We start from the raw sequence: 27145 nt of genomic DNA on the forward strand, positions 1-27145 counted from the left end.
GAAAAAGCTTTAAATTTTGAATCATTTACATAATTATTTCTAATTCTTACAGCATTTCTGCCTTATATATAATATATAATATTGTAACAGCTTGTCAACACTTGTAAACATAACTAAGGTTTCTTTTAAAGATGTTTTAATGATACAATTCTGATTTGCTATATAAAATGATGGTTTTAGGATTAACACTAATGCTATATTACATTATCAGATCAAAACGTTACCTCCCTCAGTAAGTAAAGAAAACCTAATTTAATTATTTTTTGTTTACATTTTGACTAAGTTTAAGAGTTTAATTTATATTTATTTAAAAGAGCTGTTACATTACAGTAGGGAAAAAAGAAAACAATATGCATCACTTCATCTATTTATTTCCTCTGCAGCGCGTGATATTACAATTACAACAACATACTATACTTAAGCCTTCTTTGACAGAGAAACATGCAAATGGCCAAACAACTCCAGCACCGACCAACTGATTAATATGCCACAAATCTCACAGCACATTCTTATTATCCAAAAAACATTCACATCTCTTGCTTTTCTTCATGCACGAGAAAAGATTTCAAGTTATAGAAGATCTGCAGACTTTGATTTTATTTTTCATCACACGATATCAAATTGTTTCTATCACTTCCAGGATCAAATAACTGTATAAATATTGACCTTAAATATCCGAGTAATTAGACTGATCTGTATCAAAACACCACATTCTACCATTGTTGACTATACAACGAATACAGAGTGCTTGTTTCATGATACCATCTCATAATACAGCTCTCTAACTAAGTTTAGGTTTGACTCCCAGACACAGAGCCAGCTCATTTCTCTGGATCTTTCCGTCCTTGTTGACGTCACAGTGACGCAGCAGGACGCCTCGCAGTTTGTCCAGCTCAGGACCTGTGAGATTGGGCTGGAGAGGACAGACAGAAGAGAGAGGGAGAGTGGAAAGACATTATACTTATAGTCCGTAAACAACACTATGCCAGAGTGGTGTCACATTAAGTGCTCAGCAGATCTTCAAGCGTTAATAATTCTGAATTTTCCAGTCAAAAAACTTGCGGTTTTATAGAGAGTTGTCGGGCTGCAAGTAACAACAATTTTTGTATTTGATTAATATTCTTCATTAACAGACTAAAGGTTTGTGTTAGGGCTACACTGCGAGATTGCACTGACTTTAAAATGTAACTAATTCTTTTTTTTATTGGTGCCTTTTTGTGTTCAGTTCAATAAAATAATGTTGGAAAGGTCCAACTGAGTACACTTTAATATCTGTTTATATATCACAAATAATATTGTTTTATCTCATATTCCATATTTTCCTCATATCGTGCAGCCCTAGTTTGTGTATATAAATTGTCAAAAGAAATGTCCATTTTAATATTACAGAGTCCAGAGTAGCATCCCAAAATTGCTTAATATTACCATCAATTAAAAATTCATTTTATTCTTATAATTATATTTCATAGAAAGTAGTGAATCTTCAAGGTCGACAAGTTGATATGATATGATATTTGTGCATTTAACTGAAATAATTAATTCTCAGTAATTTCTATTGTTAGAGATTTTGGCAGGTACCTAAAAGGTATTGGGGGTTCAATACCAAGCCCTACGTGTACAGGACATGGAGAAGGAATATTATCAGCAATATGTGATATATATACCTGTAAATTACAGTAATCGTACATTTTTGGTAAACAACGCTCTGTCAGAAAGCATGTTCTCAAAAAACAGCATCATAGTGTCGTACCCTGACCAGCCCCATCATGTCTTTGACAAAGCCGTCCACCTCAGGACCCTCCAGCGCTCCTGTCTTACTCTGAACAGGCAAGAAAGAAAAGGGAAAAGACAGAAATGGAGGATTACTTCATCTAATTCACATCCCACTCACATTATTCACTCAGTCATTTGTCCTCCTTTTCTGGGCGTATTCCTTTGGTTCATTAGTAGGACAGAAACACTTCCCAGCATGCCTTGGAGTAGCTATAGAAAGAACCCAGGAGTGTTTTGCCTGCTAATCATATAGCTATTCACATTACATTTATTTGAAATACACACAAATTGTAGAGAAATAAATTGATGCTTGTAACCCTTCACACAAAAGCTGCTAGTTGCTGTTAAATCAAATCAAATCAAATGTATTTGTATAGCCCAATATCACAAATTATACATTTGTCTCAGTGTGCTTTACAGACTGTACAGGTTACGACACCCTCTGTCCTTAGACCCTCGCATCGCACAAGGAAAAACTTCCTAAAAGAAACCCCAAAATTAAAGGGGGAAAAATGGAAGAAACCTCAGGGAGAGCAACTGAGGAGGGATCCCTCTCCCAGGACAGACAGACGTGCAATAGATGTCGTGTGTACAGGATAAACAACATAGTACAAATACAACATTTGACAGAAATTGTGTTGTGTTGAAAAAAAAAAGAAAGTATGGATGAATCCAGGAAAATGTCAAAAAGGCTTCCCGGTGTCCAGCAGGACCAGGGCAGCAGGCGCAGCCACGATTCATGATCCTGACGTAAACTTTATCAGTGGCAACCTGCCACATGAGAGACAGACACTCCGGGGATGATGCCCCGGATGATGAGTTACTAACATACATTTACATAAATGCATACAGATGGAGAGGGAGAAGAAGAGAGGGAGGAGAGAGGAAGAGAAGGAAGAGAGCAGGGAGGTGTCCCCCGGCAGTCTAAGCCTATAGCAGCATAACTAGGGGCTAATCCAGAGTTTAGGGCCATGTATAATAACTTCAGTTTTGTCTGTGTTTAACATCAAAAAGTTGCTAGACATCCAAGTTTTTATGTCCTTAAGGCATGCTTGAAGTTTAGCCAATTGATTGGTTTCATCTGGTTTAATTGATATAATTGGGTATCATCCGCATAACAATGAAAGTTTATAGAGTGGTTCCTTATAATATTGCCCAAAGGAAGCATTTATAAGGTGAATAGAATCGGTCCAAGTACAGAACCCTGCGGAACTCCAAGACTGACTTTGGCTGGCATGGAGGATTTATCGTTAACAAGTACAAATTGAGATCGCTCAGATAAATAGGACTTGAACCAGCTTAGTGCGGTTCCTTTTATGCCAACACAATGTTCCAGTCTCTGTCGTAGAATGTCATGATCAACAGTGTCGAAAGCAGCACTGAGGTCTAACAAGACAAGAACAGAGACAAGTCCTTTGTCTGATGCCAATAGAAGGTCATTGGTAACTTTCACCAGTGCCGTCTCTGTGCTATGATGAACTCTAAATCCAGATTGAAAAACCTCAAATAAACTATTATTATATAAAAAAATCACATAACTGTTTTGCAATTGCATTCTCAAGGATTTTAGCGAGAAAGGGAAGGTTAGATATCGGCCTATAGTTGGCTAAAACCTCTGGATCAAGACTAGGCTTTTTAAGAAGTGGTTTTATTACAGCTACTTTAAAGGATTGTGGTACGTAGCCAGATAATAGAGACAGGTTGATCATATTTAATAACGAGGTGTTAATTAAGGGTAAAACTTCTTTAAACAGTTTAGTTGGAATCGGGTCTAAAAGACAGGTTGATGGCTTAGACGATGAGATTGTTGAAGTTAGTTGGTTAAGGTTGATTGGAGTAAAACAGTCTAGATATATTTCAGGAGTTACAGATGTTTTTAAAATTCCGGCAGTTGAAGTTAAGTCATTACCAATTGAGGTCAGGAGGAGATTAATTTTGTCTCTAATAATTATAATTTTATCGTTAAAGAAGCTCATGAAGTCGTCACTACTGAGAGATATAGGAACAGAAGGCTCTGTAGAGCTGTGGCTCTCTGTCAGCCTGGCTACAGTGCTGAAAAGAAACCTGGGGTTGTTCTTATTTTCTTCTATTAAGGAAGAGTAATAAGCTGCTCTGGCATTACGGAGAGCCTTCTTATACGTTTTAAGATGATCTAACCAGACTAAACGAGATTCTTCCAATTTAGTGGAACGCCATTTACTTTCAAGATTTCTCGATTTTTGTTTTAGTTTGTAAATTAAGCCATGGAGCTTTCTTTTTCTGTTTTATGATCTTCTTCTTTAGAGGAGCGACAGAGTCGAGTGTTATTGGCAGTGAGGCTGCAGCGCTATCAACAAGATGATTCATTTGGGAGGGACTAAAGTCCTCCATTATATTGATATTGAGTCCTGGTATTGAATTAAGTGCTGATGGAATCACTTCCTTAAATTTAGTCACAGCACTTTCAGATAGACATCGAGCGTAGGATATTTTGCCTACTGGCTTGTAGTCCAGTAACAGGACTTCAAAAGTTATTAAAAAATGGTCTGATAAAAGAGGATTATGTGGACACACTGATAAACTTTCAATTTCAACACCATATCCCAGAACAAGGTCCAGAGTGTGGTTTAAACAGAGAGTTGGTTCATGTACATTCTGACTGAACCCAATTGAATCTAATATTGAGATAAATGCATTATTAAGGCTGTCACTATCAACATCCACATGAATATTAAAGTCACCTACAATAATTACTTTATCTGTTTTAAGGACTAAACTTGATAAAAATTCTGAGAATTCAGATAGAAATTCAGAATACGGACCAGGAGGGCGGTACACAGTAACAAATAAAACTGGCTTTATTAAGTGTTAAGTGTTTGTTAAGTGCTTGATAAAAGCAGCCACAGTGTGAAACATGAGTGACTGGAGGCTGATGGTGCCCACAGGTCACAAAACTTCTCCAAGCATTAAAGTAAGTGAGGCAGAATTAACACACGGGCCATTTGTACTTGCACTTTACAGGAAAGGTCATGAACATGATATAAAGGCCGTGTCACACATATCCGTATGACAGAAACCGGCATACGAAAATTTGTTAGAGTCCAAATACGTCCAACTTTTCATCGGATCGGAAAAGTAAACATATACAGATACGCATGTCTAACCTGTTGATAGTGTATCACTTAATAATACAAAATGTATCAGACGAATGCCACATTATGCAAATTTGAGAGTGTCAATTGGGCTGGATTTCTTTTGTATATCTTTATATATCTATAAAGTAAGATATTGAGAGAGAGTGTTTGCTGTCCTCCTCTGCAACATAGCATTTCCTACAGGCTAGCTGACAATACAAACCTGCAACCTTTTGGTCAGAAGCCCTCTGTGTTAATTGTCCATATTGTCACATAGTTTCCTGTAGGACATAAACTTATGAAATAGCAGTCATCATCTGTGTCCCACCCAGTGTGTTGTTGTACTTACAACATCATAATGTTCAAAGATCTTCATAAAGTCTCTCTTTCTCTCGTCTTTACCGCTGGCCTTGGGAAAAGAAGAGAGGAGTTGTGAGAATATTGGAGGAGAGAAATGAGTTTAAAATAACAGAACAGAACTTAATTAACGGTTGCCACATGATTTACTTATGTTTTCAACTGCCAAATAGTGTTGTCACAATACCGACATTTTGATTTTGATACCAATACAATAGTTAAGTATCACAATACTCTAAATGGAAACAATACATGAAACTAAAACAATAGGGATTCTATACTATCAATATCGGATAAACGACGAGTGTCGAAATGCATTTATAATGAAAATCTTAACTTTTTAATTTTCTACATAGAGTAAATGACTAATCTAAGGTAATATTTACTGGACTGTCTGAAACTATAGAAACACCACATTTGTCCTACAACAAGTTGTGAACATTGCGAAGTTCTAATACTTAACCGATTTTAACAAAAAAGTATTGAAAAGTACCTAGATGTTGGTATACACTACACTACTGACAAATATTAAAGAAAAATATGTAGAATACACTTACATCCATTTGGAACTGGAGGAGGAAGTTCTCCTCTAAAGCCAAGATCCTAATGGAGGTGGAAAAACGAGTTATTATTGCGATGAAATAGTCAAGATTTATTTAAGAGTTCACCACAGGTTGGTGCATCTTTTTATTTTTTTCTTCGTAATCAAAACACTAATAGTCAGAGTTTAGTATTTTGTTCTACTGTAATACCGAAGTAACAATGTAGAAATCCCCATTCAGTTGCTTTTAGCTCTCTCAGTTAACATTTGGCAAAATGTGATAAATCTCTTTTTATGAACATTATAACCATCTGTCACTTGAGTAATGCAAATACAATTACAGGTGACAGACATCTTAACATAGACTTTTTAAAATAGATCTTCCTGCTCTTTGAAAAGTACCTGGCCAAGTCGTTCAAATCCAAAAAGCCATCCTTGTTTTTGTCAAAGATTTTCATCTGCAAGAAAAACGAGAGGTACTGAGACATAAAAAAAACCTTCAGCGACTGTGAATCTCTCTTTCTGGCTTCTTTCTTTCTCACTCGCACTGTCTTTTCTTTTCAGTCTTTTCAACTTCTTTTTGTGAAAATAAGCATGGTGATTGGATTTTCCATTTCAATTAATTTATTACCGTTTAGAGACTGGTTTGTTAGGAAGTTAAACAGGTTATAATTATCTCTCTAATATCTATTTTATATTGCTGGGAAAACATCTTCAAACAACTGTATTTATTCAATTTTCTCCCAGAAATCTACATTTTACAAGATTACATTTGAAAACATCATGATAGCGTTAAAATTGAGCTTCGCCCAATCCAAATCTTTACTCCATTAACTTCAGCTGTTAGCTCCGTTATTTAGCCAAGCAGGACTGTGCTGCCCACCAGCTGCTAACAGCTAACAATAACTAGCTCTCCTCTTGCCGATTTCAACAAAGATTTGTTGTTCACACCTGACTAAAAACACCTTAGATGCTAAAGCTGTATTACTACCATTGTGTCTGTGTACTCCTCCAGTTTATCAGATGAGACATCCTTGTGATGTTGTTGGAACAGATCTCCCAGGAAGGCCTAAGAACAAAAGTTTATCTCATCGTCAGACATTCCAGGATTTTATAGCGAGGAAGAGGACAAACATCTGAAATAGTGGCTGAGGGCTACAGTCATTATTTGTCAATGAATTTGGTTCCTCATACAGAAAAAACATGTATAACTGGTTCGGTTGTGTGAAGGGATGTGCATTTTGTTGTGTTGGCAACTTTACCTTAAGCTCCCGAGCTGATATGTAGCCGCTGCAGTCAACATCGTATTTCCTCCATATCTACAGTGTGCAGGAAAGGGCAAATGCTGACATGCAATGTGCAACAGTGGTGAAAGGTGAATTTGAACTAGTCATCATAGCAAGTAGTGTTATTATGTTGTGTTTTTCTGATGCAACATTTACAATGAGAACTGTGATTCACTGTTAAAAATATCACACTTGATTAGATGCAACTTGTAATTGAAACATTATCAAAAAAAACAACCCTGCAATGCATGTTATCACCACTACTTAAGTCAGTTTAGAATCATAGTGCTGAGGTTGTTGGGAGACTTCCTCATACTTGAATGTGTTGCAACTGTTTTACGTTATCCCGCCACTGGAATCTAATTCTACAAATAGTGTTAGAGATGCCCCGGTCACAATTTCGTTCAACGACAACGTTATAGTTTACCTTTGCCCAATACAAATGCTTACTAAATACAAATTGAACGCATCATAATGCAACCTCCATTGACGCTAGCTGTTAGCTACATTATTTACCAAGCACAACTGTGCTGCCCACCAGCTGCTGGTAGCGTGTTGAGCCTGAGCAACCATGTGCAGCTCCTGGCCAGTGAACGAGGTGGCAGACGGTAATACACTACACTGCACGCACACTGTTGTTGCTCTCAGCCGCATGCACAAGATTGTTTTACCACAGGTGTGTAGTACTAGTTTAATGCTCCTGTATAATACTGGTCTTATAGCCTTTCAGTGACACATTATAACCAATCTATTCCTAATAGTTTATAATCTTTTATCTTACCTTCATGAAGTCAACACTGTTGTCCAGAGGAGTTTCTCTGCGGAAAATTAACAGGAAGTTCTCATCTTCAGGGAGGATCATATTGGCCAACTAGAAAACAGGGCAGAGGCCAGAACAGGCAGCAGTGATTGGATAATGCAATTCTATGAGGCTTTCTATCTGGTTAAGTATTGTCCATTTTATTCTAAAAGAGAGAAGAACCAAGTGTAGAGCAGTCATGTAAACTCCAGAACAATTGTCTAACCTGGTCTGGTGTTGTAATTCTGATCAGATCAGGGGTCAGTTTTAATTAGTTTGATTTTCTACAGAAGAAATCGATCCAATGACTATTGACATTTGTGTCAATGAAGCTTATGGATTATCCTGATAAACTGTCGACACTGTACAGTATAAGAGACTTTCTATTTGAATTCACCTTTATTGGATGGCAGCAGAAGTTTCAGCAACAGATCTCTCTCAACCTCCGCAAACTGAAAATATCTGCATTGCTACATACGAGGGACGTGTGAGAATTTATGTTTACTGTGATTTGCAGCACTACACCAGTTCGTCCTGGCTCCTCTCCAGTTCATGTTCTTTCCTGTCCTTCTTTAATAGTATCAGCACTCCATTAGCAGATTAAACTGGCCTCCATCATCAATCTATTTATAATACAAAATGACACTGCGGCCAATTGATTCACAAAGCTAAAGAACAGTCGGAAAAAAGCGCAATGCACCAACAGTGCTGGCAACTCCAGAGTTCAGGAAAGAAACACTTACTGTCAGTAATTGGATAACAAAGTAGCATATTTATAATACCCACAGTAGTCTTGTCTTAACCCTCACTATGGATTTTCATTTTTGTCATTTTGGCTGGTTATTGCTTCTGGCATTGCATATGGCATAGATTTTAGCAAAATGTGAGTTTTCTTTTTAGAAGTTAAACCTCATCTCCTAAAATAAGTATATAACCGTGTAGACAAAATACAGACAAGCAGACCTTTTAAGAATAAAAATGTCCCCATTAAAACAACAATTTTTAAGTTCTACACAAGTTTGATTCAATGTATCAAAATCAATGTTGTTGCAAATCAGACACATGAGACTGTGAAAAGAAATACCCCCCCTATTATACAGAAAATATATCTATGTTTTCCTTTCATAAAAAGCAACAGTGGCATTATGTAACAAACAAAAACATTCTGAAAATTAATCAATATTTTGTAATTTTGATCAGAACTGATGTTGATAAAAACTTTACTCAGTAAAAGTGGAAAATAATATCAATAGATAGTATTATTATAGCAGTTCTAGGAAGGGGACATGTGCTTCTAAGGTAACAAGTGCTTTTCTGCTGCTAATCATTGATAAATCCCAGACTGTGAAAACCCTAGCATTTAGTGTACAGACAATAATAAAAATAATAAAAAATGAATAACAACAGTGAAATTATGACGCAGCCAGAAGGCAAAGCTCTCAATCTACCGGTCGATCTTCGTTCATACCCTCACCTACTGACATGAAGGCTGGGTCATGACCGAAAGAACGAGATCACGGGTACAAGCGGCCGAAATGTGTTTTCTCAGACGGGTGGCTGGCGTCTCCCTTAGAGATAGGGTGAGAAGCTCAGCCATCCGTGAGAGACTCGGAGTAGAGCCGCTGCTCCTTTACGTTGAAAGGAGCCAGTTGAGGTGGTTCGGGCATCTATTAAGGATGCCACCTGGGCGCCTCCCTAGGGAGGTGTTCCAGGCACGTCCTATCTCCTCACTGGCCTGGGAACGCCTCGGGATCCCTCAGTTGGAGCTGGAGGATGTGACCCGGAGAAGGGAAGTTTGGGGTTCCTTACTGGAACTGCTGCTGCCCCCACGACCTGACCCCGGATAAGCGGTAGACGATGGATGGATGGACATTTTGTCCTCTAAGGACATCGGGCACACCTTTTTTAAAGTGAGACACAAGGGGTAATAACATACACCTACGCATACACCAGTAGAGTGTAACTCTTCAGACTGTATAGAGCTTTATAGATGGCAGTTAAAAGATGATGGATGACAAGTTGAAACCCTCATTTAATCAAGTATCCACCACTGAAGTGAGTAAAAGTGAGTCTCTGCCAGATCCATGACAAGTTTCTCAATTCAGGATCATTGCCATTAATTAAGTATGCTACAAGTGCACAGGATACTAATGCTTTGGGATGGGCTCCCTAACTTCTTCCTAGTGCTATTTGTAGAGGAGAGTCGAACATATAAGGAGAAATAGAAGACAAAAACTAGTCAGTAGAGACATATTTATCATGTATGTTCACAACATGAGCCTAGTCCTATATTCTTACTGTTCTTAGGGAAGCACCCGTCTGAGTCGCTGGATCACCCAGTCAGACACTGGCCTCAAAAGGTAGATCAGGTTTTGAACATGTATGAGCAATCCACACTAAATACAGTACTGTACAGTATTGTGTGTACAGTTTCTTTGTCAATGACGGTGTTTCTGCTATCAGCTACATTCATTAAGTCACATAACATATGTTAATGTTCCAATAAGATTCAAACAGTGAGGTATACAGATTTTACATTTGGAAAAGAAAAATGCACGGGTATCAATTCGGAAAAGAAACAGTCGGATGGGTGCCTAGTTGGCAGGGCGTGTAGCTACAAAGAGGTTTGACCATACTGTTCCTGCATCAGCCACAGTGAATCAGTGTAAGTGTATTGTATTGATTTTATTTTCTAGCTCTACAGTATGAGTAAAAGCCAAAGCATGTGGGGTCTATGAGGACAATGCATTAAGTGATTGACCTAATGAATGGTCTATGAAGCACTGCTGCTGTGCCAAGCGCTGCATCGATTACTCTGACTGGAGACTGAAAAAGCAATGCAATCAAAATGACCTTAAACAGCTGCATAGTACAAGCTGCATCATTGTTATGGATACATATATATGAGAGAGAGAGAGAGAGAGAGAGAGAGAGAGAGAGAGAGAGAGAGAGAGAGAGAGAGAGAGAGAGAGAGAGAGAGAGAAAAAAAGAAGGGGCGGAGGAGAGGAAGATGCATGTAGAATAAAGAGGAAGTTAGCAGATGGTGACGGAGAAAGTGGTGTAGTGAGGGAGTTGACCTGCTGCTGGATGATGCCAAACTGCTTAGTTTGTTATGGACCATAACTATGAAGGAGGATTTTATATATCAAGAGTTCATCTTCACTAACTATAAAATACCCTTTCTTACATATGAAGGAAATCAAGTGAATGAGGGAGAGATTTTAGACGTAGAAATTGTATAGTACCTCCTGAATCTGTAGTTTCCCATCAGCAGTGACATCGTAGGCGGACATAAACCTTTGCTTCAGCCTCTGGACTTTCTCTTCAGTCACTTTCTCCTGTAGAGACACAACAGATTAAAATGCAACTTAAAGCCATAATGAACCTGGACACAGATATGATGGGGCAAAGTTAAATGGTAGATACAGTAAATTGTAATTAATTGATTACTTGTTGTTTTACACTGAATCCTTAGTCACATTTTTATTTTATTTTTTGAAAAAAACGATATCAAAGGATAAAAACGTAACCGGCTGAATCACAGTTATTTTAAGATTTGTCACCATGGATACTCCTTTGATCTCCTTTTTTCCTCTCAAGGTTTGCTGTGTAACTGCCTGTAAAGCGTTTATGCTGCTCACTCTACATGTCCGTGGTCTTTCTAATAAACACAACAAATACTGTTTCTCACCACAAACATTCCCTCCTTGAATATGAGATTTTTCTAATCCATAGTGCCATGATTGTGTGAGTTTTAATGCATGTACAGTGTGTTAGTCCAGGACTTGACTACCTTTGGCTCCAGCGAGCAGTTTACTGCAAATACCTCAGTGAAATATTTATAGCCCATCTAAACTCTCTCATTAGTCTACAGCACGTAGCTATAGATAATAAACAGTCAGTGAGTAAATTCACTCATGAAGCGTGATGCACTTCAGGATGTGGAGTATGAACATATTCTAGCAGATCATATCAAAGGATAAAGTGAGATGAAAAAGCTACGATAGCTTGTTGCGTGCTTATCTGAGTTAAGAATCATATTTCCTTTTCCTGTCCAGACCACTCTTTCTCAACCAGAGCTCAGACTAAAGCAGGAAGCAACTGAAGGCGAGAATATTTTCAGCCATTGTGGTTATTTTACAAACCCCCCATCACTGAACTGTAACTATAGAAACCTGTTGATCTGCGGTGCTGAAGCCTGATTCATGGTTTCATGCAGTGCAGAGCACAAAGTCTGCCGACTAGCTGGTGCCGGATGCTTGCTCATTACAACAATTTGTCTTCCTCATCAGGTTAAGTTTTATCAGACACTCATGTTTGGCGCCAGTGATCTCCTGTTGCTAAGCAGAAATTTTGAAAGCAAATACACTGCATAACAAACTTGTGTATTCAGGTTCTAACTAATATATTACAGTGTATCACATGCAGATTCAGAGCAATTCATTGAAAATGTGTTGCTTCATGTAAGAAATATCTGCATAATTACTGGAGTTGTTTCACTAGAGGAAATAAAAAGACAAAAAATAGAAAGTAAACATGTGGTTAATGTCACCCAATGGCTGAATATAATATAATAGGCTTCCTGTATCATGAGAAATGCACAACAGTACTTATCCTGGGGGCATTCATAATTAAAAGCAAACATCAGAGAAACAAAGTGACGTGTTCGGTGGTCTGTTTGTTTAATTTTACCCCGTTAGTGTCTGAGGCAGTCCAATCACAAGCAAACACACACTGAACATGTGCTAATAGTTGTATGCCCACTTGATTTTCCATTATAACAGGTAGGTAACTTTTCCTTTGACAGTGTCCAGAGCTCTTTAATTGTGTTTCGCTTGCCATCGTTACTCACCCCACCCCCATCGAGATGACTGCATAAAGCTTCAGCTGCCCACACAGAGTTCACAAGTACTGCAGTCTGTGTGTGAAGCCAAATGTATATCCTAGAATCTGATTCAAGATTTAATGTTGATAAATGGTGTCTTATATTAAATAATTAACCTAAGCATGAGAAAATGAATTACCATTTCATGCAGATCATTGAATTTAATGGTAAATTTCACAATAAATGTTGACTGTACTAGTAGACCATGTGCATTAAAGTAAATGACAAGATACACTTCACAAGATTTTGGTTTAAAAACAGTAATGTACATTACTTACACTGTATTATTATTATTGATTTCTGAAATACTCAAACCTACAACCAACGTTCAAAGTCATTTAAATCCCATTTCTTCCCAATTCTGATACTTTGTTTGACTTCAGTAGATCTATGTCCTCATTCCTAAATGCATTAAGTTGCTGCCATCTGATTGGCTGATTAGATATTTGACACAGTATAGTCTCATATGCATTTGCAGAAGGAAATGATGTTCGTGCTTGTTCAGCTGCCTTTGACGTGCACGCAAGTTATGGATTAATTAATTTAAACAAAATTGACTTACCTTTGGACCCAGTCTCTTCATCATGTGACGGAAAAAGTCATCAAGCTCTTTGTCCTCAATGTAGCCATTATCTGTCCATTAAAACACAAACAAACAAGTCCTTAGACTATAGATCCAGTGAAGCAAGTATGAATGCGTTTCAAAATTCAAATACTGAGTGAGAACGTATAAAGTCACGACTAAATTATTTTCAGGTTACTATAGGTTTGACCCGTGTAAAGTCTTGCTGCTTGCTGTAACTGTGCACTTTCCATTTTGTATCAAGCTCCTTTCAGACATGGCACATATGTGAAATGGTACTTTTTCCAATATACGTTCACATAGGACTTTCTTCAGACACAAACGGGACAGTTATTCTGCAATGAAAACAATATTTAACATACATTTTTTTATTACTTCCTACAACTAGGAATCACATTTGTCATCACAAATAAGGACGGTCTGTTGTGTGACAGCAGGAGATGCATTTTAAAGTACTGTACCATCTGTTTAGGGTACATGGACAAAATAGATTAAATAAATATGTCATTAACTCACCATCTGCATCAAAGTGTTGCCATATTTCCAGGAAACCAGCTGCATCCAGGATATCAAAAGCACTGTCCATTTTGATAAAGAAAGGCAAAGTAAGCTGTCAACAGAGGAGACAAACTGTGTTGCACTGTTCAGTTGCCTGCTTGGTTGACATATGCTCTTTCTGTCTTAGTAAAAACCACACCTTCTCAGTAAGAGAGTGTGTGTATGTGTGTGCGTGTGTGTGTGTGTGTGAGTGCAAGAGAGAGAGAGCATACTGTAGCACTGTATTTGCCATCTGGTGGCTGTATTGTTACACTACAAAGCAGATCTTCAACAACAGTTACAAAAAAGACAGTGCAGTGATTTTAAAGCCTGTCAAATTATTTTAATTATTTTAATTAAAATTTTAATTAATTTTAATTATTTGCGTGAATGACTTGGTGAAACATTGATCCACAACGAAATGGAACAAAAAACGTATTAAGACTGATGATGAGCAAACATGTCATTTGCATTTTTATTTTTCCAGCTCGAGGAAAACAGTCATTGATTTGCGTCATTTCTTTTTTGAATGATGAAAGTAACATTGATTACATGTAATAACAAATTAATACATACAAATAATTAATTTCTACATTTATGAACACAATGTACATGTGAGAGCAAAAACAACAAAGGATCAAGACATCACCGGCAACTTTTTTTTATTCCAAATAAGTTACAAACAAACCCCTAGTATAGTAGTGTACTTAGTACCAAAACAATATAGGATTTGCTGTGTTCACATAGGCGTGTGAATGTATCAGTGTGTATATTACACATACATATATACACATGCACACTCCTACATGTATGAAAGCACATATATACATACAGTACAACTCACATCATGCAGTCATACACACGTAGACTCAGGAGTCTCCCCTCAATGCTACTGCTTATTTTCACTTTTTCCCCTCCGTGCACCAACAGTAATGAAGCGGGATTCTCATTTTTCAGGATTGAAAACATCAGTTTTTCACACAACTTGACAGAAACACAGCCAGCTGCTTCCGAAATCCCAAACACACAGAAGAGGGTGTCCATGTGATATCCTTGCAATGGCTAAACATATCAACAGCTCACAGCCACACGTGTTCGCATTAAACCTATTGCAAAGTAGTGTTTTTCTTTTTTTTCTCAGTGTTCTGAAACACCTTTCAAACTGAAAAATGTTAGATTTTTGGGACTGAGACTGTAACTTGAAGCAGTTGTTGACATCGGAGATGAACTATTTACAGCAGTGTTATTTCAGAGCCATGATTAGTGACAAAGAAGCAAAATGTTATCAGAATAATCCTACAAAAAGACATCGAAAGACACCATAGGAAAAGGTGCACCAGTACGACCTTTGGCCCCGACTTGAATCTGACAAATGTCAAGTCGGCCCCTTTCACACTGCACATAGAGAACGAGGTCTGATGCACGGTGTTAATGTTGATATAAGCACTACATCTCACATGCAGGTGTTGATGGGGTATAATGCTGCGTTTACATCATATAGGACGATTGCAGAAATGGGACAAATTTCCATGTTTCTGACATGCAAGCATTTCCGTCATCAGGTTGTATTATTGCGAATTTGATTTGATAAGGTCTAAAAATTCAAAATATATTAAATGTGGGTTTATTTCCCTTGAATGATGGACTGATGTGAGGCATCCATGTGTGTTTGCTTGCAAAAGAACATTTCAGAAAAATCCAAGTTTTAGTTATGACTACTTGGATGTTGATGGTATTTCTGGTCATTACAGTAACTGATATGATATGAGTGCAGCATAATGTATTGCAAAGGCTCAATGTCTGTCCCAACCTTTATATCCAATATTGGTTAAACAGCAGGATTTTTAAATTAAATAAAACACTCCAATGCTAAGGGTACAAACTGTAGATAGAGGTATGAGTTTTGAATGATGAAGATGAACGATTTTGAACATAAAGTAATATTAAGGACCCAGTTTGTAGCAGTGTGAAAAGGGCATTTCCTTGCATCTAAAAGACAAATGAAAAGAATCTGCCTGAGACCTGTTGTTGTAGAATGAAGTAAAAGTGAACTGAATTGCAAAGCCCTGAAGGTCAAGTCTGAAGTGTTTGAAGGCTGGAGTTCCCTCAGTGTCCTGCTTTCACACAAAGTCAAAGATAGCTACTGAAATGGGAAGCGAATGTCAGTGGTTTCTGTGTTTCCTTCTATGACATTTCACCTTTTGAGCAAGTTCTTTGCTTTCATTGGATCATCAGCACACCAGGAGAATATTAATAAATTAAGCTTTATCATAAGTGAGCAATCCATCCGTCTGTAAGAGCAATATAGGGTCTGCATGACTGTGACAAACACTCAGTTTACTTGAATAGGTCTCATTTGTTCAGAGGAGTATCAGCTAGAAATTAAGCGGTTTCATTTTCTTGACCAAAAAACACTAGACATGTTTTTGATTGCACTCTATTGCAATTTAATGACAGACACATTCTCCGTTTCTCCCGGAAAAAAGATGTCCGTAGTTTAAAGGGTATCATAAGATACATTTTCCACAGTGTTAGTTAACAGCGCTGAAGCCATCAGTGAAGTTAAGGTGTACCACAGTCCTTTGGAAGCAATACTTCATATGGTCACTCCAACTCTCCTACAGAGACAAACCAGAGTTCAGTTGGGATGTTTGATGTCTATCCTTCAGTCCTCTCCTTTGAGTGACATGTAGTTTTGCTGTTATGCAAGCTACATCAAATGTGTTTCTGATTATGATGGGCTGAGATTCTCAGCTGAACCTGTATTTTCCTGAAAAAAAGATTGATTGCATAATGGATTCAGTCACCTCTGAAGTCCGAAGAAAAGTAACTTGCGCATACTGAAAATAGTATATAGAAAAATCTATACAAATATATTGAAGGAAGAAAATGCCATTGGGTCCTGGTCTGGTCGTATGTTTAAGTTCAAGCACAGTAATCCTGGTATTATTGTTCCACGTGTTTGGTCCCTGGGAGACGAGCTACTGCAACAAAACGTTTGATTATTAGTCAAAGAAAGATTTGGTCAGTGAACACTCATAGTTTCAGAGTCTCTCCCTGTCTGTCTTTGCACACAAAGTCTGCTGGTTTCTGAAAGCGTCTTTTTCTTCTTCTTAGTGGTTAACAAACTTCACACCAGGTTTTTAGTATTCATTGGTTGAAGTTGCTCAGTCATCCTGGGAACCATTTCCTCAAATCCTGAAAAGGTTATTCTTTTAGAGACATGAGATTTTCCTCTGACAGCAGAGTAGGAATAAAAAAAGGAAGAGAAAAGGCTGTGAGAAGGAAGCTCTGAGGAGCATTAGCACAGTTTGGTTTACTGAGGATATTTCCCCGAGATTAAATAACAATAGTTTTATCGTAGATAACTAAACTTTAATTTGAAACCGATTATTACCTGATGCTGCAGAAGGTCCTCCTGCACACCAAACAGGATTTCTACATTGCGGTCAGACAGAACTCACAGGTACAACCTCTAATATAAATTAAATTTGATTAGTTTCCTCCTTAGTTGCTTTTCTGGAGCAAAACGTGTGAAGCTTGTCAACAGGTTTTTGCTGTGAATTTGTCTTAATCATATTAAAATAAAGTCTTTGTCTGCCTCCTCCCCAGAGTCTGATGACTTCTTGCCCGCTGCCTTGTCTGGGTTTGGAGTTTGGTCCTTGTTCTTGAAGGAGCCGTGATCCTCAGAGTTGGTCCGGAGACGACTGGGTCGCTGAACAGAGTCTGACACAGACCCCGCCCTCGCTGAAAACAACAGAGACAGTAGATAAAAATGACAGCAAGTGTTGACAATGCTTAGAGTAAGGGGAAGAAAGGGGGGAGAGAAAAATACTAATGCATACTTAAATATACAGCACCAACTATTTTTTATTTATTTGAAAATTCTCTTTGTTTCCAATGTTTCATGTACTGTACACTACAAATCACATCCAGTGTGGAAATTCTGAAGACTAAATTATTATTGTAAATTATGAATTTTGAGAATATTTAGATTGTTATCCCTGTGATTGACTGGTGGTCTCACACCTTTGCCAAAATGATCAGAAAACTAAAAAGCCAAGAATGTCTCTTGTGAGGCACAAGTGTTCAAAGGTATTCTGGGTTAGGACTCTGCCACTTCAACATCTTGTACATGCACAAAGATAAATGAACATTTCTCTGTGTATACTGACACCTAATGGCTCTTGATTTACTCCGAAATAAGGTGAACGATCCAAAGAGGCTTACGTTGATTTGCACCTGGCACACATTGTGAATGCATGTAATACAGTGCTTTCATACAAAAGGAGGAAAATGTGGCAGTGTTCTTCTTCTCTTGAAAGCATTTATATTCTGTGATACAGCATCAAATGGATAAAATGTGGCAGCGTCTAAGTATCCCTCTCATGGTGCAGATGTTTTGAGATTACCTTGGCTGCACTGAGTAGATAGAAACTGCCCCTCTAGCTTTTAAGTCTCTGGAATCATTCGATAACGGTTACAAAAGAAATTCTTATTTGCCCGAAAGCAGAAAATTATGCTCATGAACGTGAATCAGATGCGTGCACTTCCGACAGGCTCCAGAGGGTGTCACTGATAACATAACACACAGGAGAGCAGAGAGACAACGTATTAGAGAGCTAAGACAGACGGACATATATCAGCTGTCTGTTACATAATAGATAATACTGCTGTCAGATCCTGACAGTGACATCAAACATCTATCCAGGGGAAATCTGCTTTGGCCAAAGGACAGGTTTTGGGTGAAGGAGAGAAAAAGGCAGCTGCCAATGTGTTTTTAAGAAGACAACTCTTTATTAGCATTAAGACCACAGCATGAAAGAGCTATGTGGACATATTCAAAGATTGTGTGACCCACCATCCTGAGTGGTTTTGTTGGCAGAGCCTCCTGACTGCAGACTGATCTGACCGTCTTTGTCTTTGTCTGACACCGTCCTCTTCAGTGCTGTGACCTTTGGAGACACACCGCCACTGCCGGGGGAATCTGAGCTCTCATCTGTCAGGGAAATTATATTATCAATTTAAAACAAATATGCCTCATCTGTCATACAATCTCACAGTAGGATAAAACTGAATCACTGCAGCAACAATCACCTATGCTCCTGCTGGTACTGCTGGTCCTTGGCTTCTGTGGGATGGTGGGTCGGGCAGCCAGAGCGGGCTTTGCTCCCTGTGGTACCGCCGGTTTAGGAGTTACTGGTCCCCCAGGGGAACTCGAGGAGGACGTAGACCTGAGACGAGTGGCCTTGTCAGGCTTGTTCTCTCCACGAGGAGGGGTCTTCTCTGGTGAACCCGCCGGTGGATCAGATTTATTAATCGAACCACTGGGGGACTTGCTTTCTGAAATGGCGGGCTTGGCTGCTGACACATCAAAATACAAAAATGATGCACACAATGACTTTTATGGAGTGTATAGGAAACCAAAACATGAACAGCCAAAGTAGCACTTCATAACCGAACTCGTCTCCCTGCATTTGAAGGCTGAGAAACAGTAGCTGCCTCAGAAAACAAAACCATTGACTAAGCCTTTTTTCCCATGTTTATCTCAACAGATGAATAGAATAGAATCGGAGGGATGAAACCCTCTTTTCAATGGTCTCACATGCAGAGCACAGCACAGTGAAATTTGTTCTCTGCTTTTAACCCATCCTAGTACCAGGAGTCAACTACTAGGAGCAGTGGGCAGCTAATGCACAGCGCCCGGGGAGCAATGGGAGTGAGGGGGGAAGGGGGATGTCCGGTGCCTTGCTCAAGGGCATGAATCTGTTTACCTGTTGAATTGCTGTCAGGCCGGTCAGGGCTGGAGGACTGGAGGAGACACAAGGACACAATATTGGATCACTGTGACTTCAGAATAGTAAAACAATTACAAATATATATCCTTTTACCTTATTATACAGTTTTAGGAGATGAAACCTAGTATGTACAAATATTGAACACAATTTTAAGACCACCTTTTTGAGTTTGCTATATTTCATACATTGCAGTCAATCTTGTAAACAGTATATTTTTATTTCAGCGTTTAGTGATGCCGAGTGTCCATGTAACACTGCCAAGCAACATTCAAACATAAGGGCGCGCCTTTGTGTTAGAAAAGGCTCAGGATACAGCTCACAAACACACTTTGCATTAATGACCCGCCTCCTGAATAACTCTCAAATTACCTGCATACACAAAGACACACATATATACACACAACTGGAAGCCAGCCATAACAAGCAGATGGCAGGAGAAGCTTTAGTGCCACTGATACAAGGTCAGAAAAAAACCCTAATGCTAACACCATAAACCTCTTATTGTGCGCTCACACACACACACACACACACACACACACACACACACACACACACACACACACACACACACACACACACACACACACACACGTGCTAACAGCAAATCATATTTCAACGACACTAAGATTGTATACAAAACAGTTATTGCCCTTATTAAACTGGGGATATGTGTTATCTCGCCAATTCTCCCCTTGAATCACACTTTTATTTTCAAGTAAATAAAAAAGCTCTTCTTGTTTGGAATTTAAAATGGGTGAAATATTCCCACATGTCGTGACAGGCCATTTGCATATCGGCCTTCTTTCTTGTCTTCATTCTGTCAATTTGCTGTTCATGCCTCCTATCTCTTCCACTCTGCACTTTCCTCCTTTCACCTTGTTGTTTGTGTTTTCATGTTGACAGACGCAATGACTAGCCTGAAGATAAACACATAAGCATCCGGGCCTGTGTGTAGATGCTTCTTATTTTGTGTGTCTCAGCTGGAATCCAGAGTGAATGAACATAACAGCCTTGACAAGTCGAGACTGAACACAGACAGCATTTTGTCCCCAAAACAAAATCTAATGTTGTCATATCACTATCCTAAAACCTTATTTTAGTAGCGTTAAATAATAGATTTTGTATCTGTCGTTTTTCAAAAACACACTTTTTACAGGAACGTTCAACTACATCACATGGCCTTCATCCGCAGATTGAGTTTGGTTAGTAAAGAACCATGTGATACAAAGTTGACCTTGAATTTATTCGCTGTTTGCAATGTTAAGAATAAACAGTCAAAGCTCACTTGTAACTGTCTGGGATTTTTTAAAATAAATTAGCACCCATCACAAATGTTGGTGCAGGTGTATAGTGTATTTAATTTGGGGAGCATGATAATGTTGTCTTTTCAAATCATGGACAAGAAGACTTTTGCCACATGTTCCCCCTCTCCCATCAGTCCCTCACTTTCCCTTCTTTCTTGTAACCCTGGTGCTGACTTTTCAAAATCACACCACCTCACCTTATGCGCTCTCCTCTCCTGCTTGGCCTTCATCTCTGCGAGGAGGCCGCTGCCCATCATCTGCATCCCCGGGTACCGCCTGCCTCCCTGAGGACTGCCCCTGCCGTCTATGCACTCCCAGGGCTCGTCCATGGAGTCTGGCGTCCTCAGCTCTTCTGAGCGGTCTGAGCTGCTGCTGTAGTCTGTAGGCTGTGAGCGGCTGGAGGCGTCTCTGCAGGAAAGACAGGATTTATTAGTAAATCAAAGCAGATTGGTGCATTAAGACTAACTTAGTTAGTGGGTGAACTGTTGTTCTACAACAGAAAAATGTTCATCTATACCTAGACTTTGGTTCAGGCGCCGGGCTCTTTACAGCCACCTTTGGAGAGGACGGCTCCTCAGGGATAGAAGCTGGCGTCGAGGCTGCAGAGGCTGAGGATGTACCCGAAGCTGCAGGGGTCGCCTGGTTTTTCTCAGACTTATCTGATTTTTCAGATTTATCTGCTTTGTCGGATTTGGAAGAACGTTTGATGAGGTTGAGGAATCCTCCTTTCTTCTTCTTCTCTCCATCCTGAGATTCTGAATTCTTGGAACGTCTGAGAGACAAAAATAATTAAGAGAGGAGTACAATAAATAGTGAGATATGAAAACCAAAGTCACCAGTTCATCCTTGAGCCCAAGTGGACGTTTGTGCCAAATTTGAATAAATTCCCTCAAGGCGTTCCTGGAGATATTGTGGTCACAAGAATGGGACATACGGCTGGACAACCTGCCGGCGTGGAAGCTTAAATATAAATAAAGCATAATCCTTACTTGGAATCCATCCTGGTGACTTTTGTAGAGAAGAACTCGTCCACACCCTCATCCACCCTTCCCATGAGGCCATTCTGCTCTCCATCCTGAGATGGAGCGCTGTTGATTTGCTGAAAGAGGAAGTTGAAGAATCTGATATTATGTCTGGACCATCTGACAAACAGTAGATCTACCGTCTCCGTACATGTGAGTGTTTAGTCCACTCATGTTTCCTGTTCAATTTAATGTGGCAAGTAAATGAAAGTAAGCCTCTTTAAAGGGCCACTAATGTCTTGAAAACTTGAATCCATGCAAAGCGGCTAAGCTTTACTCACAGGTATTTTGCTGGAATGCTTTTTCTTGTTTCGGCGCGGTCGCAGTTTGGTGAAGTGCTGCAGCTTTTTTTCCTCCTCAGACGGCAGCTCCACCATCACTCCTGATGGCCGGTGCTCCAGTTTGGGCAGGACCTGAGATGGAGTCGGAGGAGTTTGAGATGAAGTTGAAGTTTCCTCCACATGGATCGGGACGTCCTCCAGGGCCTTGTCCAGGTCAAACTCCATCTCTGTAGGTTGGGCGGTCATTAAGAGGTTTGTAAGAAGACATACATTAAATGCTTCAGTGTCTCTCACTTGTCATCATATTGAGGAACTACAACAAATACAGTATGATTCAAACCAGCACACTAACCCATCTGTTATAGCTTTTTATTGTACAAAGCAGATAGAGAATGAACTATTTGTACTAATACCAATGTCATATAAAATATAAATAAACTGCTTACCAAAAGCACGAGACACGGGCCGAAGCATTCTGCTGTGGATGCTCTTCCTTTTGGATTTAGGAGTCATCTGAAAGACGATAATAATCAGATTTGTGGTAATTGTTAACAAAATCTCAAAACTGTCATTTCTATCATTCAAAACCGATTGACCTTTGAGATTGATAAACTATGTTCGAAAGAATAATTGCTTGGGTGAACACAATGAACAAGCAATATTGTCAAAAATCATACAATTTATACACCAACTCTGTGGCTGTATGATACTGGTTTTAGATTTGGGATTCTGTCCAGTGCTTATTTGTAACTACACTAGATATCATTGTCTGCCAATTTGTACTAAGACCAAACATCTAACAGCCAATAATATTATTGATCGTTATTGGTAATTATCTATATTAATTGATACACTTCTTCAAGCTAGAATAACACAAACATCTCAATCTATATATAGACAGGAACTTTTAATGTTTAAATAAGGTTATCAACGCACACTGGTGAAGCAAATAGTTAATATCCTAAAATGTAAAGTGAGAAAGGGGCAGGGGTTATAGAAATCTATTTTCTTCATACATTGGTAGAGTAAACACAGTAGCACATGTTGTAAATTATATTGTACTGTGATCCACATTTACAAGGTGGAGATGACAGACAGTGCATTGAGTGGTTGGGTGCATTACGATCATAAATATCAGTATTCCAACAATTTTTAAATAATTTGCAGAGTGATGAAAGAAAATATATATGTGTTCTACCGTAGGTAAAAAAACAAAAACAAAAGTCCTATTTAAAATAAATCACTGGGGTCAAAAATCTATATACATGAGACTCTTTGTTCTGTAGATAAAGCTACAGCACAGAGAGCTGTGGAGCAGGCACAGTGACGAGAGACAGAAAAGGGAAAGAAGAGTATAGAGCGACAGTCCAGAATTACTTACAGTGGTGCAGCACAAAATCTCCATGGAGCAAAAATGGAAAGAGAAGGAAGAAGAGAGGAAAAGAAGAGGAGAGAAAGACAACACACAGTAAAGCCTAGTGGAGACAAACATGGAAGAGATAGCTGGAGTACCCTGTTCATGTAAAACAGGAGAAAGTAGAGGGATATAAGATGAAGAGAGGAGCAAGACATCAGAGAGACAGACAGGACCAGAGACAGAAGAACATGCAGCCTGTATTCACGGTTATAACTGATCTACATAAAATTGTGGTAAAAAGCAACCATTCCTCATCTCAAGACCCATGAACTTTCACAAAGGTTGAATAAAGTTGAACAGCGGTAGGTGATAAGTTAACTTCCCCTCTTTCTTGTCCTGGAGATTGTACTTCCCTCCTACGCATAAATGTTAATTTACACCACAGAATCAAATCAGACAATTATTTTTGGAAACGTGAAACTTTTGCCCTGATAGACTCAGACATGTCTCCACACATATACTCCAACCCGAACAGCCAAGTATAAAAGTTAACTTTACTGAACATCAAAATCAGCTCTCAATTGTCTTCAGTAAATGTAGATTCGTCAAGTTCGATTTTTTCGAGAAGAGGGTAATATTCAGCCAGTGCTTGTGTGTAATACAACTGAATGTAACAGGTTGCATTTTAATAAATACATTTGACTGTAAATCCAATTCCAATAAAAACCTAAGAATATAAATCATGGACACACATTTGCACATAAACCTACCATGCACGTCTCTAGATCCTCCAGCCTCTCAGCCTCCAGTATCTCGGTGGATGCCCGTTTAGGAATCTTCTCTTCTGGGACGTCCAGGTCCATCGACTCCTGCTGCACCAAGGGGCGACCTCGTCGCACCAGGTGGTCTGCCTGGGAGCACAAGAGGAGAGGAAAAATGGAGAAGAGAAAGTTGCGGATAGGAAAGTGGGAAGAAAGGAATGATAAAATGAAAAGCAGTTTTAGAGAGATTTACAATTTAATAAAAACTAAAATTGGAAAAGGTTAAATGAATGTGGATGTAGCTGGAAATACTGTATGTTAGAGCAATTAACAGCCACTGTTAATGAATCAATGAGCCAGTTCAGAGCTCTGTTGACTTTAATCTTACCAGAGTGAGTTGGGAAGAGGAAAGAGCCTCCAAAATCTCATCCACAATACGATCGGACAGGAAGGACGCGAGACTCAGCTTCACCTCACTGACGGAGAGAAAGAAGGACAGTGATGGTCAGGTAGCAGAACAAGAGAGCAGAACCAAACATTAAAACACACACACACCTGATCTTGTTGATAATATCCACCCCAGACTGCTCCAGGAGGGTTTTGGTGACAAAGCTTTTGGGTACAACCATCTTGGCTGAGCTGGCCTTCATTAGCTCTGGACGAAGACTACTCCTCTTCATCACATGGGGACACAGAGACTCTGCTGCATCCACCATCGACTCCAACAGAGTCTGGAAGGAGTCAAGTTAAAAGATGGATGGATGTGAACATGTGCATGATGAGGGTTTGATTAAAGTAATTCGACACCAGCAATTAACTTCAAAGGAACACTTTTATAACCTCTGCCAAGGAAGTTATGTTTTTAGTTTGGCTTGTTGGTTTGTCAACAGGATTACGAGAAAACTGCCAGCCCTGTTATTCATGAAGGGTGTAGCATCGGCCAAGGAAGACCCCATTACATTTTTGGAGCAGATCCGAATCACAGGGCGGAAACACACAATATATTTTCACTTATGGAAACGGCCTTGTGGAGGTTTAATTTGGTTTTACCCGTTTCATTATATAAACTATTTTATATTTTGGTGATTGGTGTAAAGCATTTTGTAATTTAGATTTTTAAGAGTGCCAATAAAGATTATTATAATAAAACATCTAATAAAGTGTGTTGAAGTCTTTTCCTAAGAGTTAATGTTTTCTGCTCACCGCCTGTAGGTGGTGCCTATTTTCTATTTATTACAAACAGACCCTGTAAATCACTTTGACCCCTTGGTAGTATTATATTTAAGGTATTGAGCCATAAATCAAACAGTTAATTTAAACTATAATTCTTTGGTGGCATACCTGTAGTTGTTGGTCCATGACATTCGTCACCTCCCCGGCCATAGACTCCAATTTCTCCTGGATGGGTCCTACTGATGAGCTGTTCACCTCCTCTCTGGCAGCGGATCCTAGGTGGTAGAGGTTAGGGAGCAGCTGGGGAGACACAGAGGATAGGAATAATCATTTTACAAGGGATAGTAAACTACTAGAAAATGATCTCCAAATAAGCTTGTCGGTAAAATCTTTTAATTCCCACGCACCAGGGAGGCCCGTGTGTGTAATGTGCGTCTCCTCACCGTTTTAGAGTTCCTGGCATCTTTGATGAGATTCTCTGCTGACCTGACGTCCTCCAAGATGGCATCTGTCTCCGAGTTCCTCAGAGAGTTCAGGTGGTCCTGCACCTTCACACAAATTCTGTCAATCATCTGGAAGACAAAAACAAGATATGGACAGTTTTGTTTGAAATGCCAAAGGCTTAATACTTGTATTGTTTTTCCTGACTTAAATTAATGGATAAACAATTTAAATGTTATATTAGTTCAATACCTAATATAAATATAAAATAGCTTTTTTAAGTTATGTGGCAGGTCACCTCTGTCTGTGTGATTCTGGTTGACTTAAACACTAATAACTACAGTGGCTAGACACACTGGTCAATGAAACATATCTTTGTATTCACAGAATATAAATGTGATATAATGTCCCAAAGGTGCAGTGAGTGTACAAATACACTCTTGAACTATACATAGAATGTTAGTGTAAAGTTAAGTTTTGTATCAAATGTCCTATTTACCTCATTTGGTACAGTCCTGTGTACTTCATAAACCATAATGCATTTGTGTGTGTGTGTGTGTGTGTGTGTGTGTGTGTGTGTGTGTGTTTGTTTACACACCTGTTGTGTGGTTGTGGTCACGATGCCCTGCTGCAGCCGATAGGCCTGCTCCTGTAGGTATTTTCTGGTTTCATGGTTCCTGTACAAATAATTCTCAATCTGGGGGGGGAAAACACAACATCACTGTCATGATAATAAACCAACGTGATAATGAAAAACAGAAACAGAAAAGTTCTTCTGTTTGTTTTTCACTGAAGCTGTTGCATACAGCGTTGAACCAATGAGAGTTGTTGACGTACCTTTAGCAAGGCGTCCTCTGTTTTCTCCGGGCCGGCCTTCAGAGCCTGGGAGGCATCGATGATGGGGATGGGCATGAAACGAATGGTGAAGTTCCTGATGGACACACAGCCAGAGGAGAGGAAATTATTATTCCACAGAAGAGAAAGAATAAGCACGAAGGAAAGTCATTTGTACACACATGTATACTATATTACAATATGATGCACAGCTTAGGGTTTGTATTTTACTCACTGTAGTACAATAGTAAACATACTGTAAAGTGAAATGCATCCCCTTGTATTTCATGATACATTCAC

The 27145-nt window shown here is 39.0% G+C and overlaps 2 protein-coding genes across 3 annotated transcripts in view; both read right to left on the reverse strand.

Annotated features, from left to right (window-relative positions):
- Positions 1–349: 349 nt before the first annotated feature.
- Positions 350–14038, reverse strand: LOC115021296 (secretagogin-like). The gene is made up of 11 exons (XM_029451637.1): positions 13854–14038; positions 13317–13387; positions 11115–11207; positions 7852–7941; positions 7047–7103; positions 6776–6853; positions 6187–6242; positions 5801–5846; positions 5236–5295; positions 1751–1819; positions 350–913 (listed from the first exon to the last, which is right to left on the reverse strand). Exons 1-11 carry the CDS (start codon positions 13921–13923, stop codon positions 782–784), a joined length of 822 nt encoding a protein of 273 aa, XP_029307497.1. The 5' UTR covers positions 13924–14038; the 3' UTR covers positions 350–781.
- A 286-nt stretch (positions 14039–14324) lies between these two features.
- Positions 14325–27145, reverse strand: part of LOC115021102 (F-actin-uncapping protein LRRC16A-like) — a 65704-nt gene continuing 52883 nt past the window's right edge. Inside the window, exons 23-38 of one of the 2 annotated variants that reach the window (XM_029451261.1) lie at positions 26849–26942; positions 26610–26708; positions 26014–26142; positions 25739–25870; positions 24953–25128; positions 24786–24873; positions 24407–24547; positions 22726–22792; positions 22280–22506; positions 21966–22075; positions 21494–21748; positions 21174–21384; positions 19649–19685; positions 18972–19235; positions 18736–18873; positions 14325–17621 (exon numbers count right to left, since the gene is read on the reverse strand). In XM_029451261.1, coding sequence (XP_029307121.1) covers positions 17449–17621; positions 18736–18873; positions 18972–19235; positions 19649–19685; positions 21174–21384; positions 21494–21748; positions 21966–22075; positions 22280–22506; positions 22726–22792; positions 24407–24547; positions 24786–24873; positions 24953–25128; positions 25739–25870; positions 26014–26142; positions 26610–26708; positions 26849–26942 — 2341 coding nt within the window. In that variant the 3' untranslated portion in view covers positions 14325–17448. Of the gene's footprint in view, positions 17622–18735; positions 18874–18971; positions 19239–19648; positions 19686–21173; positions 21385–21493; positions 21749–21965; positions 22076–22279; positions 22507–22725; positions 22793–24406; positions 24548–24785; positions 24874–24952; positions 25129–25738; positions 25871–26013; positions 26143–26609; positions 26709–26848; positions 26943–27145 lie in introns of both variants that reach the window. The other variant, XM_029451260.1, reaches the window with a different exon arrangement.

Source organism: Cottoperca gobio, chromosome 16 (assembly GCF_900634415.1).
Source record: "Cottoperca gobio chromosome 16, fCotGob3.1, whole genome shotgun sequence".
NCBI classification, from domain to species: Eukaryota; Metazoa; Chordata; class Actinopteri; order Perciformes; family Bovichtidae; genus Cottoperca; species Cottoperca gobio.